Here is a 16750-nt window from a genome sequence, read left to right as displayed (position 1 = left end):
GGTGAACAATTAAACTCACTGGAGGAAGAAGCTCTACAAATATCCCCAATTCTCAACGATGGGGGGAGCCCAGCACAAAAGATAACACTAAAGCATCTGCAAAAATCTTCAGCCAGAAGTGCTGAATGGTTGATCTATTTTGGCCTCCTCTGGAGGTCCCCAGCATCATAGATACTAATCTTCATTCCATTTAATTCACTCCATGTGATATCAAAAGACTGCTGTAAAGCACACGTTTCTGCAAAAATTACGGACCCTGATAACATTCCAGCAATATTACTGAATATTTAAGCTCCAGAACTATCTGCGTCCTTATCCAAGCTGTTCCAGCTCAGTTACAACACTCTCTTCTGCCCAAGTATGTCCTGAACATAAAGAGCAGAATAAATCTCAGCCAGCCAATTACCACCATCAGTTTGGATTTATTCCTAGCAGAAATGAAAATGGCTGTGGTTGCTGGAGATCAATCACCTCAGTCCCAAGACATCACTGCAGGAGTTTCTCATGGTAATGCCCTAGGCCCAACCATCTTCAACTGCCTCAATGGCTCTATCTCCAGTATAAGGTCAGAAGTGGGAGTGTGCGAAGATCAGCAAACAATGTTCAGCATCATTCATGACTTTTCAAGTACTGAAGAGGTCCACGTCCAAATGAATCAAGACCTGGACTATATACAGACTTGGGCAGATGAATGGCAAGTAATATTCATGCCACACAAGTGCCAGGCAATGAACACCTATAACAAGAGAGAATCAAGCCATTTCATCTTGACTTTCAATTGTATTGCCATCACTGAATTCTGCACTATCAAGATCCTAGGGTTTACCACTGACCATACACTGAACTAGAGCAATACTATAAATACTGCAGCGATATGAGCGGTCACAGGCTAGGAACTTTGAAAAGTAACTCACTTCCTGGCTCCTCAATGCCTGGCCACCATCTACAAGGCACAAGTCAGGAGTGTAATGGAATACTCTCCACTTACCTGGATAAGTGCAGCTCCAACAACATTCAAGAAGTTCAACACAATCCAGGACAAAGCAGCCTGCTTGATCGGCACCCCATTGACAAAGGTCCACTTCCTCCACCACCGATGCACAGTGGCAGCAGTGCATACAATCTACTAGGTGCACTGCAGGAACCCAAAAAATCTCCTTAAACAGTAGCTTCCAATCCCACAACTGCTACCATTTAGCAGGACAAGGACATTACATTCATGGGCACCAACATCTAGAAGTTCCCCTCCAAGTCATTCAACATCCTGACTTGGGATTATATCACTGTTCTGTCACTGTAGCTGGAAAATCCTGGAACTCCTTACCCAACAGCACTGTGGTTGTACCTACATCACATGGACTGCACTGGTTCATGAAGGTATGTGCACTAAAGGAGTAGCCAATGACACCCAGATCCTGTGAAAAGAATAAAAAGTAGTACCGAAATCCACAAGAGTTCCTGCTTATTAGAGGCTAGCAATTCTCCATTGTAGAAGTCCCTGGAGCAGTAGCCATTGTTGGGAATATGCTTGGAGCCATACCAAAAATCATCCTTGGATCCCTGACCCAAAGGTAACTGAGGGCAGCTTGGGTGTTGCAGGGAGGGGAGAGCTGGTAAGATGAGTGTAAAGGAAAGCGCACCCATCTGTGAGAATGCTATGCAGGTAAGTTTAGGGGTAGGGGAAGGTTGTGGACTGGGCAACCATATTTTCCCTTCCCGGTGCCAGGTTTTTCAGTCAGGCTCCCCAATCAGGCATGAGTGGCCTGACTCCCACCCCACTTCCACATGCTGCTGTCTGAATACTTATGGCAGTAGGATGAGGCCCTCAAGTAAGCATTAGTTGCACACTCAAAGTCCAGGCAATAAGCTTGGCCACAAGTCTTTCTGCCCCATACTTAAACAGACAGAGGTGATTATGTAGCATACTTTCTATCCTGCACACCCCACCCAATCAAACACCCCACGCATTAAATTCCACCCATGAGCTTATATGACTCATGAGTACAATACAAACTTTGAGATAGCATCACTAAAAAATTTCAGCATTCAATAATCAACAATAGCAGATTACAGTGTTCACCCTGTGCATTACTAAGACAGTGAATTTTTGTAAATGAGGCGATTAATGAATGTTTTTCCAAACTACAGAAAAATACACATACTATCTAAAATGGCAGGAAAATTCTATGTGCTCTCAAACTCTCCCTTTGCCTTTTATGCTTCCTGTTTTACTTCTTCCTAACATAATTATAAAAAGAGAGCACATTTAATTTACTGATGTGTTGAGCTACCTATCTGGGTGTCTGTTTGGCATATTTCTCAGATATGCACATCACAAATAAGAAACTGTGTGCGTGAGCCTTGAACTCTGGTCCGACTAAAACCCCTTTAGCTAACACATCAGGCAACAACCTACAGAATTCAACTCTTACTGACGTGCCCCCCCACTAAGAAGTCCATTCCAAGTATGATGAATCTTTGTGTGAAGAAGAACATCCTGATGTCAGTCCTAAATTTGAAATTCACTATGTTTGGCCTCGCCTTACTGCAATGGAGAATTCAAAGTCATACTTCAAATATCTTTTGTGTCATTACTGCATTATTTACCCTTAGCAGACACTCCCAATTTGAACATTGAAAAGCCTGTGATTTTCTCACAGTTCCTCAACTGTTCAGCGTTCAGGATAAACCTCATGATTCTACTTTGGGTTGCATTATGTCTTGCTGACCTTGACTTTGGCAAGGGTTGTAAAACAGATGGTAGGAGGTTGACCACCCCTGCTATACAACCCATGGAAGGAAGACCAGTCAGTGTGCAAAACAGATTGCAACTTGCTGTAAGTTCCATCAAATGCTAAACTTAAGGTGCAGTGTAACCAAAACAAAAGGGAAGGGTGATGGAGTGATATTGTCACTGGACTTCTAATCCAGAAATGCAGGGCAATGCTCTGAGAACCTGGGTTCAAATTCCATCACAGCAGATAGTGAAATCTGAATTCAATAAAAGAAATCTGGAATTAAAAGTCTAATGATAGCCATGAAATCATTGTCAATCGTAATAAATACCCACCTGGATCACTGTCCTTTAGAGAAGGAAATCTGCTGTCCTTACCTGGTCTGGCCTACATGTGACTCCAGATCCACAGCAATGTGGTTGACTCTTAACTACCATATAAGAACTAGTAGAAGGAGTAGGTCTTCTGGCCCCTTGAGCCTGCTCTGCCATCCAATTAGATCATGGCTGATCTTTTCTTGGACTCAGCTCCACTTACCCGCTCGCTCACCATTACTCTTAATTCCTTTACAGTTCAAAAATTTATCTATCCTTGCCTTAAAAACATTCAACAAGGTAGCCGCAATTTAAATCCAGACCCTTGCCCACTCACTTAAACTATCTATATCCCTCTGCAGACCTTCAGCGTCCTCTGAACACTTTGCTCTACCACTCATCCCTTCGGGTCATCTGCAACTTTGACACACTTGGTCCCCAACTTCAAATCATCGATGTAAATTGTAAACTATTGCAGCCCCAACGCTGATCCCTGAGGCACACCACGAGTCACTGGTTGCCAACCAGAAAAACACCCCTTTTTTTCCCCACTCTTTGCTTTCTTCTAGTTAACCTACGGTTTCTTCTAGGGTGGTCAGTGAGAGCCTTTTACCTCGGATGGTGATGGCTAACACAAGGGGACATAGCTTTAAATTAAGGGGTGATAATTATAGGAAGGATGTCAGAGGTAGGTTCTTTACTCAGAGGGTAGTAAGGTTGTGGAATGCCCTGCCTGCAGCAGTTGTGGACTCGCCAACTTTAAGGGCATTCAAATGGTCAGTGGATAGGCATATGGATAACATTGGAATAGTTTAGGTTAGTGGGTCATTAGATTGGTTCCACTGGTCGGTGCAACATCGAGGGCCAAAGGGCCTGTACTGCGCTGTAGTGTTCTATGTTTCTATGTCTATGTTTCTAACCAATCCTCTATCCATGCTAATACATTACCCGTACCACCATAAGGGCAATTAGGGATGGGCAATAAATTCTGGCCAGGCCATGATTGATTTAAAAAAAATTGTTATATGACTTTCTCAACATTAGTTTTTTTTAACTATATAACTCAGCATCGCATCAGCTTTATTGGCCCATTCTGCAGTGACTGGACATGTTGTGTGCCTACCATTGGCTCCAGATCCTTTTCTATTTCACCCTAAACTATTTCAACTGCATTCCCCGAACACACAAGACTCCAGTTTTCATTCTTTATGTCACTTGAAGGTTGCATTAATTATTTAAAATACTTACTATCGATAACATGCTGAACCTTGAATGCAACACTGCAAAAAGTTAAACTCTCAAAAATACGAGTGAAGAAAAATTAACTAATATTAGTATTACCGTGTTTTGCTCCGATGTTGAGGATTCTGTCACAGATTCATCTTGAGGTTCGTGTGATGTTAAACTACCCATGGTGAGTATACTGTTTAAATACAAAATCAGAATGAAGATCCATTAATTTCAAATCACATACGATTTAAACTTTGCAATGCAAATACCAGCCAGGAACAGCAGTAGCAATAAAATGGAATTGCAAGACCTGCACATTATGAAGACTGATAGGAAACAGTGAAAAAGCTTATTTGGATTTGTTCCGAGGATTAACTTATGTACACGTTATGAGCTCTTCTCAATGAATAGAAAAATCAAACAATGCAAATAAATTTCAGGAGTTCGAAGTCTGAATCTTGTGCTACACAATCCAGCACAGCATTAGATGCCAAGCTAATTATTCACATGTGCATATTCATTCCTAGTCACCTATATTTCACAGTATCAAGCATGTAGGCCACCCCAAACTTTAACCATTTATTCTTTTCAGTGGAAGAATCATTGCACAGGATGGTTGGGGATGTCCAAGCTCCTCAAATTTTGAAGCTGATTTTTCCAACTGGCTTTTCCTGTTTCAGGCTCCTGATATTTTAAAATTATCCGGGAGTCAGATGCTTGGAAATCAAAAGTATTTCAAATATTGCAAAATGTGTTTGTTTTAAGGGAAGTTGTGCAAGTGCAGCACCTGCAAAAATGGCACAGAGTGTAGTTGATCTGTCACTACAGTGCACAGAGCACAGTGCCACAACACTGTGTCTAACTCTAATGCACAGAATGCAGTGTACAGCGACATTGTACAGCTGTAATAAAAACAAAGTGTGAGAAATACTTAACAGGTCTAGCAGCATCCATGGGGAGAGAAAAGCAGAACTAATGGCCAAGATTTTTCACCTCCTGTGTTTGCTGAACCATTGCTGGATTTTCTGGTCCCACCAAAGTAAGTGGCCATTCGTGTTGCTTACCAATGGTGAAGCCAGGAAAAGGTCTGGAATAGGGTAGCTGGTGAGAGAGATTAAATGATAAAGATTTCCTGGAACAAAAGTGAAGGAAGTGGTAATGGTTGCAGTAAAGAGACACCCCAAGAATTTGTCCAGGGTAAGTGTAAATATCAGAATAATGAACGGTTGTGTACAAAAGAAAAAACAAGATTCAAACTGGCATGTGGCAAAAAAAAGTCAGAAGCAAAATAGGGGTCAGGGTTCATGGGCTGAAACTGATGGACTCAATGTTGAGTCCAAAAGGTTGAAAAGTGCCTAATGGGAAGCTGAGGTGCTGATCCTCGAGCTTCAGTTGGCCTTCACTGGAACAATGCACCAGGCTGAGGTACTAAATGTGAGTGTGAGAGCAAGGTGGTGAATTAAAAAGGCAAACAACTGGAAGCTGATGCTTGTGGACTGAGCAGAGGTGTTTCACAAAGTGGTGACCCAATCTGTATTTGATCTTCCTGACTTACAGGAGACCACATTGTCAGCAGCGAATAGAGTATGGTGGTATAATAAAACACTGCTTCACTTGGGAGGAGTCTTAGCTTTTAGGCAGGAAGGAGAGAGAAGATAAATGGGTACATGTTGCACCTGTACCAGGGATGATGGGGGATGACCCTGCCACCCAAAGGCCAATTGTGTCACATAAGTAGCCAATCCAGGGCTTCTTCCTGATGCTGCTTTTTTTTTAACCTGTGGTTGATGGGTGAGCTCTCCATAGGGTGGGGAGACCACTTGGTAAATCCTGGCCATCTCCGTGAAGGCTCAGGTGAGGGCCTTCTTCATCGGGCAATGTGTGATCGATGGCAGAACCCTCCAGCAGCAATGGCCAGCCCCACAGCAACACTCACTGCCCTAACCAATCCCCACCCTTGCCACTGCACCTCAGACCCTGTACACCGACTGCTGAGCTGCCAGCCCTCACAGTGGCCTTGGACACAGGCCCTTAAGGAGACAGGAGAGCTGACAGCAACTAATTAGTTGCCAGACCACTGAAAATTGTCATCAGGGGTCCCACAAGCAGCAAAAAGTGGGGTTTAGCCTGGCTTTTGAGCTCATTATTGGGATTCTATAAGGCCATCAACACTCAACCTTCGAGCCACAGGGGTGACATCCTAAAAAGTGACTGCTGCCTCAACCAGGGGTGGGTCAGGGTCCAGATACAGTCCCGGTTCCTGCTTCTGGCCCTCAAAGTAAAAATCCAGGTGGTATCCATGGTGGCTGGAGTATCTTCTGGTGCTTGTGCTTTGATGATGACTTTAAAACTGAGCATTGCTTCGAAAGAATGAAGGAGAAGGGCATTAAAAGAGAGCAAGAATTATAGACAGTGGAGATGAGGCAAAGGAGGAAGAAATGAGCAAGCCATTGAATGAGAAAGGAGAATGTGGGGAAAAAAGTAATGAAGATGCGCAATTAAGAAAGGAAGAATAAGAGAGAAAAAGAGAATGAAAGTGGCCAAAATAGCAGGAATGGAAGATAGGAGGAGCAAGTGAAAAGGAAGTGAAATAGAGAAATGAGAGGAAGTTTAAATAAGGAAGTATAAGCCAGGTTATTTGTCCATTCAGATGCTGTTTCTAATGATTTACAATGTTTCAGAACTTATACAATGATACATCAGTAGTCATTGTGAGAATATCAGTGAGTATCCAGAATACTGTATTCAAGCTGGCTGGTCTTAGCTGGTACATGACGTGCATTTCTGGCTCTTGAACTCAGAAATAAGAAAGCCACTGCTGTAAATTGGCAACATTTAAAATAAAACTCATCTCTGTATTGACATAATATTGGCTGCTCCAAATGAGCAAACCTAGTAACAGCCCTAAGCATTCCCACATGAGGTGTTGATCAATAAACTGCAGTGTGTTCTCATTTTCGCATTGTCCCAATTATCGATCTTACACTATGAAATGCTCCTGTTACACTAAGAGGATATTATTATCATATCTCCACATACATCCCTTGGAGAAAAGTCTGAAGTAGTAGGAGGATGCATAGGGTGATTAACACTCTGACAGACCATGTTGTGAATGTGTCTTCCAACTTTACGCCAGACCATGTTATCACTGAAAGGATGGACAGGATTTTCTTGTGGATTTCGGGAACCCAACATTAGGATCAAGTGAAGGTCCTGAACTTGCACTTCCTAGGATCCAGGCTAGTGGGAATTATTTTCTTGGCCATATTCACACTCATTGTCCTATTAAGATGGGCACCCGACGCTGCTGGCCCAATCAGTATTTACTGTGAGAATATCAGTGAATATACCAGCATACTGTATTCAAGTTTGCTGATCTTAGCTGGTACATAATGTGTATTTCTGACTTTTGAACTTTGAAAGCTGCAGAGCCTTGGTAATACTACCAGAAAAGTGGGTGCGGCTGGTGAGAACACAAGGAGGCCTCAAAATGGAAGCCGATGATCTGCTTCCTGGTCTGTTCATGGGAAACATTCCAGGCAGTAAGAATGGGTCAGGGAGGCACCATTAAATAGTTTCCCTCATACCCCCATTTTCACAGTGCACCACTCTTGCTCCACTGTGGGCCTGGGATGTTCAGGCCAGTATCACAATATTTGGCTTTGCAGAACTGAGGCTGCAATATAAAGCTGAAAGTGTCCGATTTAAATCAATACGCTAAATAAATAGGTTCTACGACCAGAGGAATTTTAAAAAGTAGTTACATTGCTGTAATATTTTTCTAATTTATCTGCTTTTGGCACCAAATCTGGAACTTCTCAGATTACAAGAGTTAGTACCAAGCCATTCATTGTACTTATCCATTGATTTCCCGGGAGGTTGGCAGAGAGGCAGTTTAAAGACAAACTTTCCATATAGATTTTAATTAATATCTTAATAATACTATAGCAAGCTTTTGTTATTCTTTCATCGGACATGGACCCCACTGGCTAGGCCAGCATTTATTGCCCATCCCTCACTGGACCTGAGAAGATGGTGGTGAGCTGTCTTCTTGGTACTGTTGCAGTCCATGATGTGTAGGTACACCTACAGTGCTGTTCATAGAGTCATAAAAACCCCACAGTGCAGAAGGAGACCATTTGACCAATCGAGCCTGCACTGACAACAATCCCACCCAGGCCTTATGCCCATAACTCCACATATTTGCCCTTCTAGTCCCCCTGACACTAATAGTCAATTTAACATGGCCAATCAACCTAACCTGCACATCTTTGGACTGTGGGAGGAAACCAGGGCACCCAGAGATAACCCACACAGACACTGGGAGAACATGCAAACTTCACACAGACAGTCACTCAAGGCCGGAATTGAACACAGGTCTCTGGCACTGTGAGGCAGCAGTGCTGGGTAGTCCGAGGATTTTGACCCGGAGACAGTGGAGGAATAGTTCCAATTCTGGATGCTGTGTGGTTTGGAGAGGAATTTGCAGGTGGTGATGTTCCCATTTATTTGCTGTTCTTGTCCTTCTTGGTGGTAGAGTTTAGGGGTTTGGAAAGAGCTGTCAACCTTTGAGTTGTTGCAGTGCATCTTTTAGATGGCACAACTGCTGCCACTGTGTAATGTGGTGGAGGGAGTGGATATTGAAAGTGGTCAATGAGTGCTTTGTCCTGGATGGTGTGGAGCTTCTTCAATGTTGCTGGAGCTGCATTCATGCAGGAAAGTAGAGAGTATTCCATCCCACTCCTCACTTGTCATTGGTGGACAGGTTTGGGGTGTCAGGAGGTGAGTTACTCTCTGTAGAATTTGCAACCTCTGGCCTGTTCTTGTAGCCACAGTATTTATATGCCTGGTCCAGTTCCGTTTCAGGTCAATGTTCACTCCTCCAGATGTTAATAGGGGATTTAGCAATGGTAATGCAATTGAATGTCATGGCAGATGATTCTCACTTGTTGGAGATGGTCTTTGCCTGGTGCTTGTGTGGTGCATATGTTATTTTCCGATTGTCAGCCCAAGCCTGGATTTTGTTCAGGTTTTACTACATTTGGACATGGACTGCATCAGTATCTGAGGAGCCATGAACATTGTGTTGAACGCTGTGCAATTGTCAACAAACTTCAGACATGCTGGAGGAAGATCATTGAAACAGCTGAAGATGGCTGAACCTTGGCCACTACCCTGAGGAACACCTGCAGAAATACCCTGGGACATTGATGACTGGCTTCCAACAATCCCAACCATCTTCCTTTGTGCTGGATATGCCTCCAACCAGCAAACCGTTTCTCCCTGATTCTCACTGACTCCAGTTTTGCTAGGGCTCCTTGATGCCACATTTGGTCAAATACTGCCTTGACATCAAGGGCAATCACTCTTGACTCACCTCTTGAGTTCAACTTGTTTGTTCATGATTGCACTAAGGTTCTAATGTGGTCAGGAATTGAGTGGTCCTGGAAGACCTCATACTTAGTGTCAAATTGGAGGTTATTGCTGAATAAGTGTCGCTTGATAGCACTGTCAAGGACATCTTCCATTACTTTGCTGATGACCAACAGTGGACAAATGGGTGGTAATTGGCCGGGTTGGGTTTGTCCTGTTTCTTATGTACAGGACATACTTAGGTAGATGCCAGTGTTGTAGCTGTACTGGAACAGCTTGGCTAAAGGCACAGCCAGCTCTGGAGCGCGGGTCTTCAATACATTTATTGGAATGCATTTGGGGCCCTGATGTTCGGTCTGAAGAAGGGTCATCCAGACTCAAAACATTGACTCTATTCTCTCTTCATTGATGCCATCAGACCTGCTGAGATTTTCCATAATTTTCTCTTTTTGTTTCCGATTCCAGCATCCACAGTATTTTGCTTTTATGTTGTTATTTAATCCTTGAAATCAGTTTCTTCCACAGGCAATGCACAAATTGCACTATTATGCACTTTAGCCCAAATATCTAGATGAATAATCAAAAGGAAATTTATATGCACTAAATTTCTTCCTGCTACAGACCTCCATGAATCTGAGTGAAAATTACATTGCTAGTCAGCCAGGACTAATTGCTTTCCACAGTCCCTGTTTCAGTTCCACAAGAACCACTGTGTTCCATGTTATACTTAATCATCTGTTCTTATCTCCATAACCTTCAGCTCAATCCCTAACCAGATTTCTGTCTACCAGCATACTTTGCACATATTATTCTCAGTTTCCTCTAATTCTTTTATTCAGTTTGTCCACTTTACTGGAAGGATCCTAACAAGATAATGAGATTACTGCCACTTTATTTTGTTTTCCATTTTTTAATTAGTAGAATTGATACTATTGTAAGCATTGCCAAATGGATTGAAGAAAAAAACTTAGTAGCATTATTCAACACACCCACTATATTCAGGGAAAAATAATAACTTTGTTTCAGAATAAAAAGAAACAATTTTTTCAATTATCTGCACACAAACAGAGGGTGGTGGGAATCTGGAACTCACTGTCTGAAAAGATGATAGAGGCAGGAACCCTCATAACTTTTAAGAAGCATTTAGATGAACATTTGAAATACAATAGTACACAAGGCTACGGAGCAAGTGCTGGAAAATGGGGTTAGAAAAGATAGGTGTTTGATCGCTGGTACAGATACGATGTGCCGAAAGGCTTCTTTCTGTGCTGTAAAACTCTACGGGGCAAATTTTACTGTCCCACCCACCACAGGATTTGGAGCAAATGAAAAACGGACCATGGAAAAATCTGTTGACCTTGGGTGGGGTTTTCGGTTTTGGGCGAGCGAGGCCAGAAAGTCCAGCCCTATGACTCTGTGACAATCTGTAGCAAGCGATTCATAAGTAATGCAAAAAACAATACAGAGGCTGAATTTTCCCAGCCCAGAGGAGACAGGTTGGGTTGTGAGTGACGAAGTCCTGGAAATCAAGATTCATCCACCAGCAGAAATAAGGTGAATGAAGATAAACTCTTCTTGTGTGTTGGTTGATCGATCAATATTGGCCACGACACCATGTGAAGTGGTTCGATAGCCATTTAACTGTTGATATAAAGATGGCGGTGGGTGGAATTCAGCAGGAACTAATAACATGGTGCTGCAGAATGAAGGTCTACTTCACTGTCAGGCTTCTTCTGAATTAGTTGATGGAGCTTTGGAGAGGTGGACTGATCTTTTACATTTCCATGAAGAGGTAGAAAGCATCTCAAGAGCTTACTGGGAAGGTGAAAGGCATCCCCAGTCCCCTGGATATGGAATCATATAAAATCACGTCTGTGCTGACTCTTAGAGCTATTCATGGATGTAGAAATATCTGTGTATAGAGTCTGCTCTCTTGGATGAAGAAGAGTTAAGGGAACCTTTTGAAAAAGAGGAGAGTTCTCCGACATCCTGACCAATATTTATCATGCAAAGACATCAAAAATAGAATATCTGCTCATTCATCTCCTTGCTTTTTTTTATGAAAAGGTTTCTATAGTTCTTCAGTGGCTAGAGGAGTATTTTATTGAGATGAATTGACACACCCTGAAGTTAGGAAAGGTGCGATATAAATGCAACTTCTTCTGATTTTTCTGTCAGTGGTGACGTTATGGCTTTGAAACAGATGGTGATTTTTAGGAGCAACAGATCAATGAGTCACTGAATCATAACAGCATGTATTTATACAACATTATTAGTGTTAAAAAAAAGGGCGTTTCACAGAGGTAACAGATGCTGAGTCAATGGAGAAGGTATTAGGAGTTGTGACCAAAACCTCAGTCCCAAAATCTTGGTTTAAGGTGTGGTTTTAAGTGAAGTTTTAAAGCGATTAGTGGAGGAAGTTCCAAAGCATAGGCTGAGGTAACATTAGGAACGGCTGATAATGGAAAAATTTGATGGTGTTTCAGAGATATGATGGAAAGAGAATATGAAGGGTTTCACCAAGATGAACATTGAAAATTTGAGCCACTGATTGGCTAGGAGCTAATGTAGGCCAGTGATGACAGAGGTGAGTAGATCTTGATGCTGAAAGAACACAGGCAGTAGTGTTATAAATTAGCTGAAGTTTATGATAGGTGAAGGATAAAATGCCCAATTTGATGGCATGAGAATTAAAGACATGGATGAGGCTTTCTGTGGCAAATGGCATGAGATAGAGGCAGGGGCAGGTGATTTTCCAAAGTGAGAGCAGAGTCTGACAAAACCTGAACTTCATGTTGCTTAGGGGGCCTTAAGGCAGGTTGGTCCAGTGTACTGCCTGTGGGACAAATGCAGCTCATGAACCGCTTTATGAAGCTTCTGAAGACAGTTTTCAAAATGCTGGTCAAATTTGAATGGAAGGTTCTCATGGAGTTGCAGGCTATTCCTCCGCTGTATTCACTGCTGATAGCCTCATTAGTGAGCTGATCAGCAGAAAATGAGACAGATAGACAATCCGTGATCAGAGAAAGTGAATACCAGTGGCAGTGATTTCAGCGCCTGCAGTCGAGGGCCAGGGAGCCAAGGATTGGGAGCTGAGGACTGAGGAGCGTAGGATGCAGGGCTGGGGGGGGGGGCGGAAGACTAGAGAGCCATGGAACTGGCAGCCAGGGATCTGGAGCTGGAGCAGAGGGGCAGGGAGCCCTGAAGTGGAGCTAGACCCAAGGAATGGAGTGGCTGGGGAACTTGGCCCATGGAGCAGAGATCCACGCTGCTGGAATGGGCTCACTGGCACTCAATAAGTGAGTGACTGGAGATTCTATGGGAAAGAGTATGAAGAGGGAGCAATGAGGGTATGAGGGGGCTAGAGAATGTGAGAGGGGATGAGTGGGTTTGAGAGTGTGAGGGGAGAACAGGCAGTGAGGGTACTGAGTAAGAGGGGGCAATGAGGAGATGTGAGGGGCAGAGACTTTAGGGCGAGGGAATGTGAGGGGTGAAGTGGGGAGAGTGAAAGAAAGGCTGTATGTGGGGGCAGATCATCTCAATAAGTCTAGCTCACTCCTAAAATCAGGGTTCTCATGCACCCACGCACACCATGATGCACTTTCATCCACAATCACGGGTGAAGGTTAGTGAGTAAGCGCCCTGAGTCTGGGAATGAGCCAGGCTTCTGGAGACACTGCTATACTATGACATTCTAGACCCATCTTTACTTGTTACTTATTGTTTTTTGCTGAGGAAGTTGTTTCTTTTCTTTCCATAGTCTCTTTTTAATTTGTGTTTAATGTTGCATCAAACTTTCTGAAATTTTTTCATTTGTCCCTTGAGGGAGAAAAATGTTGAAAGTGCAACTGCCCCCCTTCCTGGAAAGGTTGGATAAGCCTGTTTCAAGGTGCAATCAGAATCAGTCTGGTTCAGACTAAGACGAGTGGATGGAGTGAAGGACAAAGTAGTTCAAGAATCGAAGAACCAGTTAATACTCAACCAGCACTCTGATCTAGCTACAGGCATCGTTGTAATTTATAACATGGGGTATCAAATATGCAGAGACATCATGAACTATAGAAGCAAAAGTTTATCACTTCATATGAAGGCTTCCCATTAACCCTTGAAAAGGCTCAGTGAAGTTGGATTTGTGGACAATGTATGAATTATGGGACCATTTTGGGGAATCGGACACCAAGAGACAGAATCTAGAGTATTTGCATTCATACAATGTGTATATTAGACTGGAATACTACTTGGATCTTCAAGCTACAAATGACACAGAAACTGAGATAGAACATAGAACACTACAGCATAAACAGGCCCTTCAACCCACAAGTTGTGCCGATCATATCCCTACCTACCAGGCCTATCTATAACCATCAATCCCATTAAATCCCACGTACTCATCCAGAAGTCTCTTAAAAGACCCCAGCGAGTTCGCCTCTACCACAACCGACAGCAGCCGATTCCACTCACTCACCACCCTCTGGGTGAAAAACTCAGATGTTGCTATGGCCGAAGTCTCTGCCTGTGGTTTACCCTTCAAAAGGTAACAGTTCCTGGAGAAGCTTAGTTTGTGCTGGTCATTATGGACAAGTGGCCACATCTTTAGCTGGGAGTATTTTGTGAATGTGTCAATGTTCCTGCGGCAAAGCAAACACAGTAATGTGGCTGTGCTACTTGTATGTTTACCTATCTCAGGGATGCAATAACTCAAATCTGGTCTTTTTTCAATGTGTAGTAATGGAAGATGCTAATGGGACCAAACAGACGCGGGTTGATAGGTTTTTGATAGGCAAGGGGATTAAGGGTTATGGGGAGAGGGCGGGAATGTGGAACTGAGCCACGACAGATCAGCCATGATCTTATTGAATGGCGGGGCAGGCTCGAGGGGCTAGATGGCCTACTCCTGCTCCTATTTCTTATGTTCTTATGAAGACATTGCTGATTGGTGCTGTGTTGGTGTCCAGTCCTTACTGACATCATGTTAACGGATGCTATTTAGTGCTGAGAATGTTAGTATTAAATAATTCACTTTCCATTGCTTGGAAGCCTATTTTTAGTTATTTTCCCTTCCTTTAATATCAGACTTCCACTGGTGCTAGCAATAGAAATCTATCCATTGATAAATAACAGCCTGGTACCACACTCCTGATTCTGTGCTTTTTTTTAACTCGAGGCCCGATTTTACCATTTTGACTAAGTGCCGATTCTGGGCGTAGTACAGATCCGACTTAGAAATCCGCTTTCAGGCGCCCCCCATATGCTCTCAGCCATTTCCAGTCCCATTCACGCTGTGGGTGGGGCTTAGTGCTGCCAGAACGATTGGAGCTCTGAACTGCACACGTGCAGTTAGAAAAAAATTGGAAAAAGTGCACCCGTGTCAGATCACTTCCGAGCCACAGGAAGCGAAGAAAGCGGCCCGGGAGCAAAAAGTGGGAGCGAGGGTGTATCTTGGGTGGGGAAGGGGAGGAGGGAGTCGAGTAAGATGTATCTGGAGGTGGGTTAGATGGATTTCTGGGGAGGGCACATGGATCTCTGGTGGGGAGGGCAGGGGGGGGTCTGCTGCCACTCTGCGGGTGATTGGTGGGGGGGGAGGCAGCTGTGGCGATCATCTGGGTAGCGGGGGAGTGGATAAAGGGGGCAGTGATGTGTGTGGGCGGTGCGGGGTGGATAAGGGGGACACGCACACATCACTGCTCCTTTTTTATCCACTCCACCACTACCCAGATCAATCGCCACCCCTGCCCCCCTTCCCCCCCACCAATCGCCCGCAGAGTGGCAGCAGATTTCCCTGCCCCTCCCACCAGAGATTCATCTGCCCCCCACCAGAGCTCCAGCTGACCCACCTCCCTACCTACCCCCCTCCAAGACAACAATCTGGCCTTATTCCCCCCACCCCGATATCAAACTTGTCTTACTCCCCCCTCCAGAGAATAGTCTGGCCTCACTCCCCCCTCCAGAGAATAGTCTGGCCTCACTCCCCCCTCCAGAGAATAGTCTGGCCTCACTCCCCCCCTCCAGAGAATAGTCTGGCCTCACTCCCCCCTCCAGAGAATAGTCTGGCCTCACTCCCCTTCCCCTCCAAAGAACATCTGACCCACCTCCTCTCCCCCCTCCCCCCCACCACCACCAGACAACGATCAGCCCTCCCCCCCACCACCAGACAACGATCAGCCCTCCCCCTCCCACCAGACAATGATCAGCCCTCCCCCCCCCACCACCAGACAACGATCAGCCCTCCCCCCCCACCACCAGACAACAATCAGCCCTCCCCCCCCACCACCAGACAACGATCAGCCCTCCCCCCCCACCACCAGACAACGATCAGCCCTCCCCCCCCACCAGACAACAATCAGCCCTCCCCCCCCACCACCAGACAACGATCAGTCACCCACCCCGCCCCCCACCAGAGATACATCTGACCTCACTCCCCTCCTTCCTCCTCCAACCAGAGAATGACCAGACCCACCTCCACCCCCACTCCCATCACTGATCTGAGTCGGAGAGCTGTTGGGAACACTGATCTTCAGAGGCTGGAGCACCTGACTCAGACTTTTATTCAGCAGGTCCCTAAAAGCGCGGTTCTGGATTGATAAATGCGGTGGTAAAGGGAGAAACGCTGATAGAATTGGGTGGGCAGTTCATTAATTCAATTTAAATACATGCAAATACATTTAAATTGTTGCTGCACCCGATTTGGGCGTGGAACAGATCCCCGCCATTCGCGGGTCTCGGTAAAGTGGTGATCTGCATGGACTCGGGTGCAGATCGCGATAAAGGCCTCACACTCGACTTTACCACGATTTCGTGCCCGAAAACGGCCACAAATTGTTGGTAAAATCAGGTCCAAAGTGCCCTCAGCATCATTGTCTGAGAACAATCTACATTCTCATTCTTCAAAAGTACACACTCCTCACAGGATATTGTTGTCACTCCAATCACACGTGTAGCTATGAAGTTTTACTGTTATTTTAAAAAGCAGCTTTAAGATTGTCCATGGCAGGCAAAGTAACGCTAAACTGTGTAACATCCTGGTGGGATTTCTGTCACTTAAATCACTTAATTTATCCAGTTACTGCAGAATGCAGGTGGCTCCTAGCAATCTATGAG

At 44.4% G+C, this 16750-nt stretch overlaps 1 protein-coding gene across 4 annotated transcripts in view; it reads right to left on the bottom strand.

Annotated features, from left to right (window-relative positions):
- bcas1 (brain enriched myelin associated protein 1) overlaps window positions 1-16750 on the bottom strand; it is a 113764-nt gene that overhangs the window by 88017 nt on the left and 8997 nt on the right. For all 4 annotated transcript variants that reach the window (XM_080205005.1, XM_080205009.1, XM_080205006.1 and 1 more), the window contains exon 2: window positions 4391-4472. In XM_080205005.1, coding sequence (XP_080061131.1) covers window positions 4391-4472 — 82 coding nt within the window. The remainder of the gene's footprint in view (window positions 1-4390; window positions 4473-16750) is intronic.

The sequence above is a fragment of the Carcharhinus amblyrhynchos genome, chromosome 16 (assembly GCF_965287045.1).
Source record: "Carcharhinus amblyrhynchos chromosome 16, sCarAmb.v2.hapA, whole genome shotgun sequence".
Taxonomy (NCBI): domain Eukaryota; kingdom Metazoa; phylum Chordata; class Chondrichthyes; order Carcharhiniformes; family Carcharhinidae; genus Carcharhinus; species Carcharhinus amblyrhynchos.
This window is presented reverse-complemented; position numbering and strand designations above follow the sequence as displayed.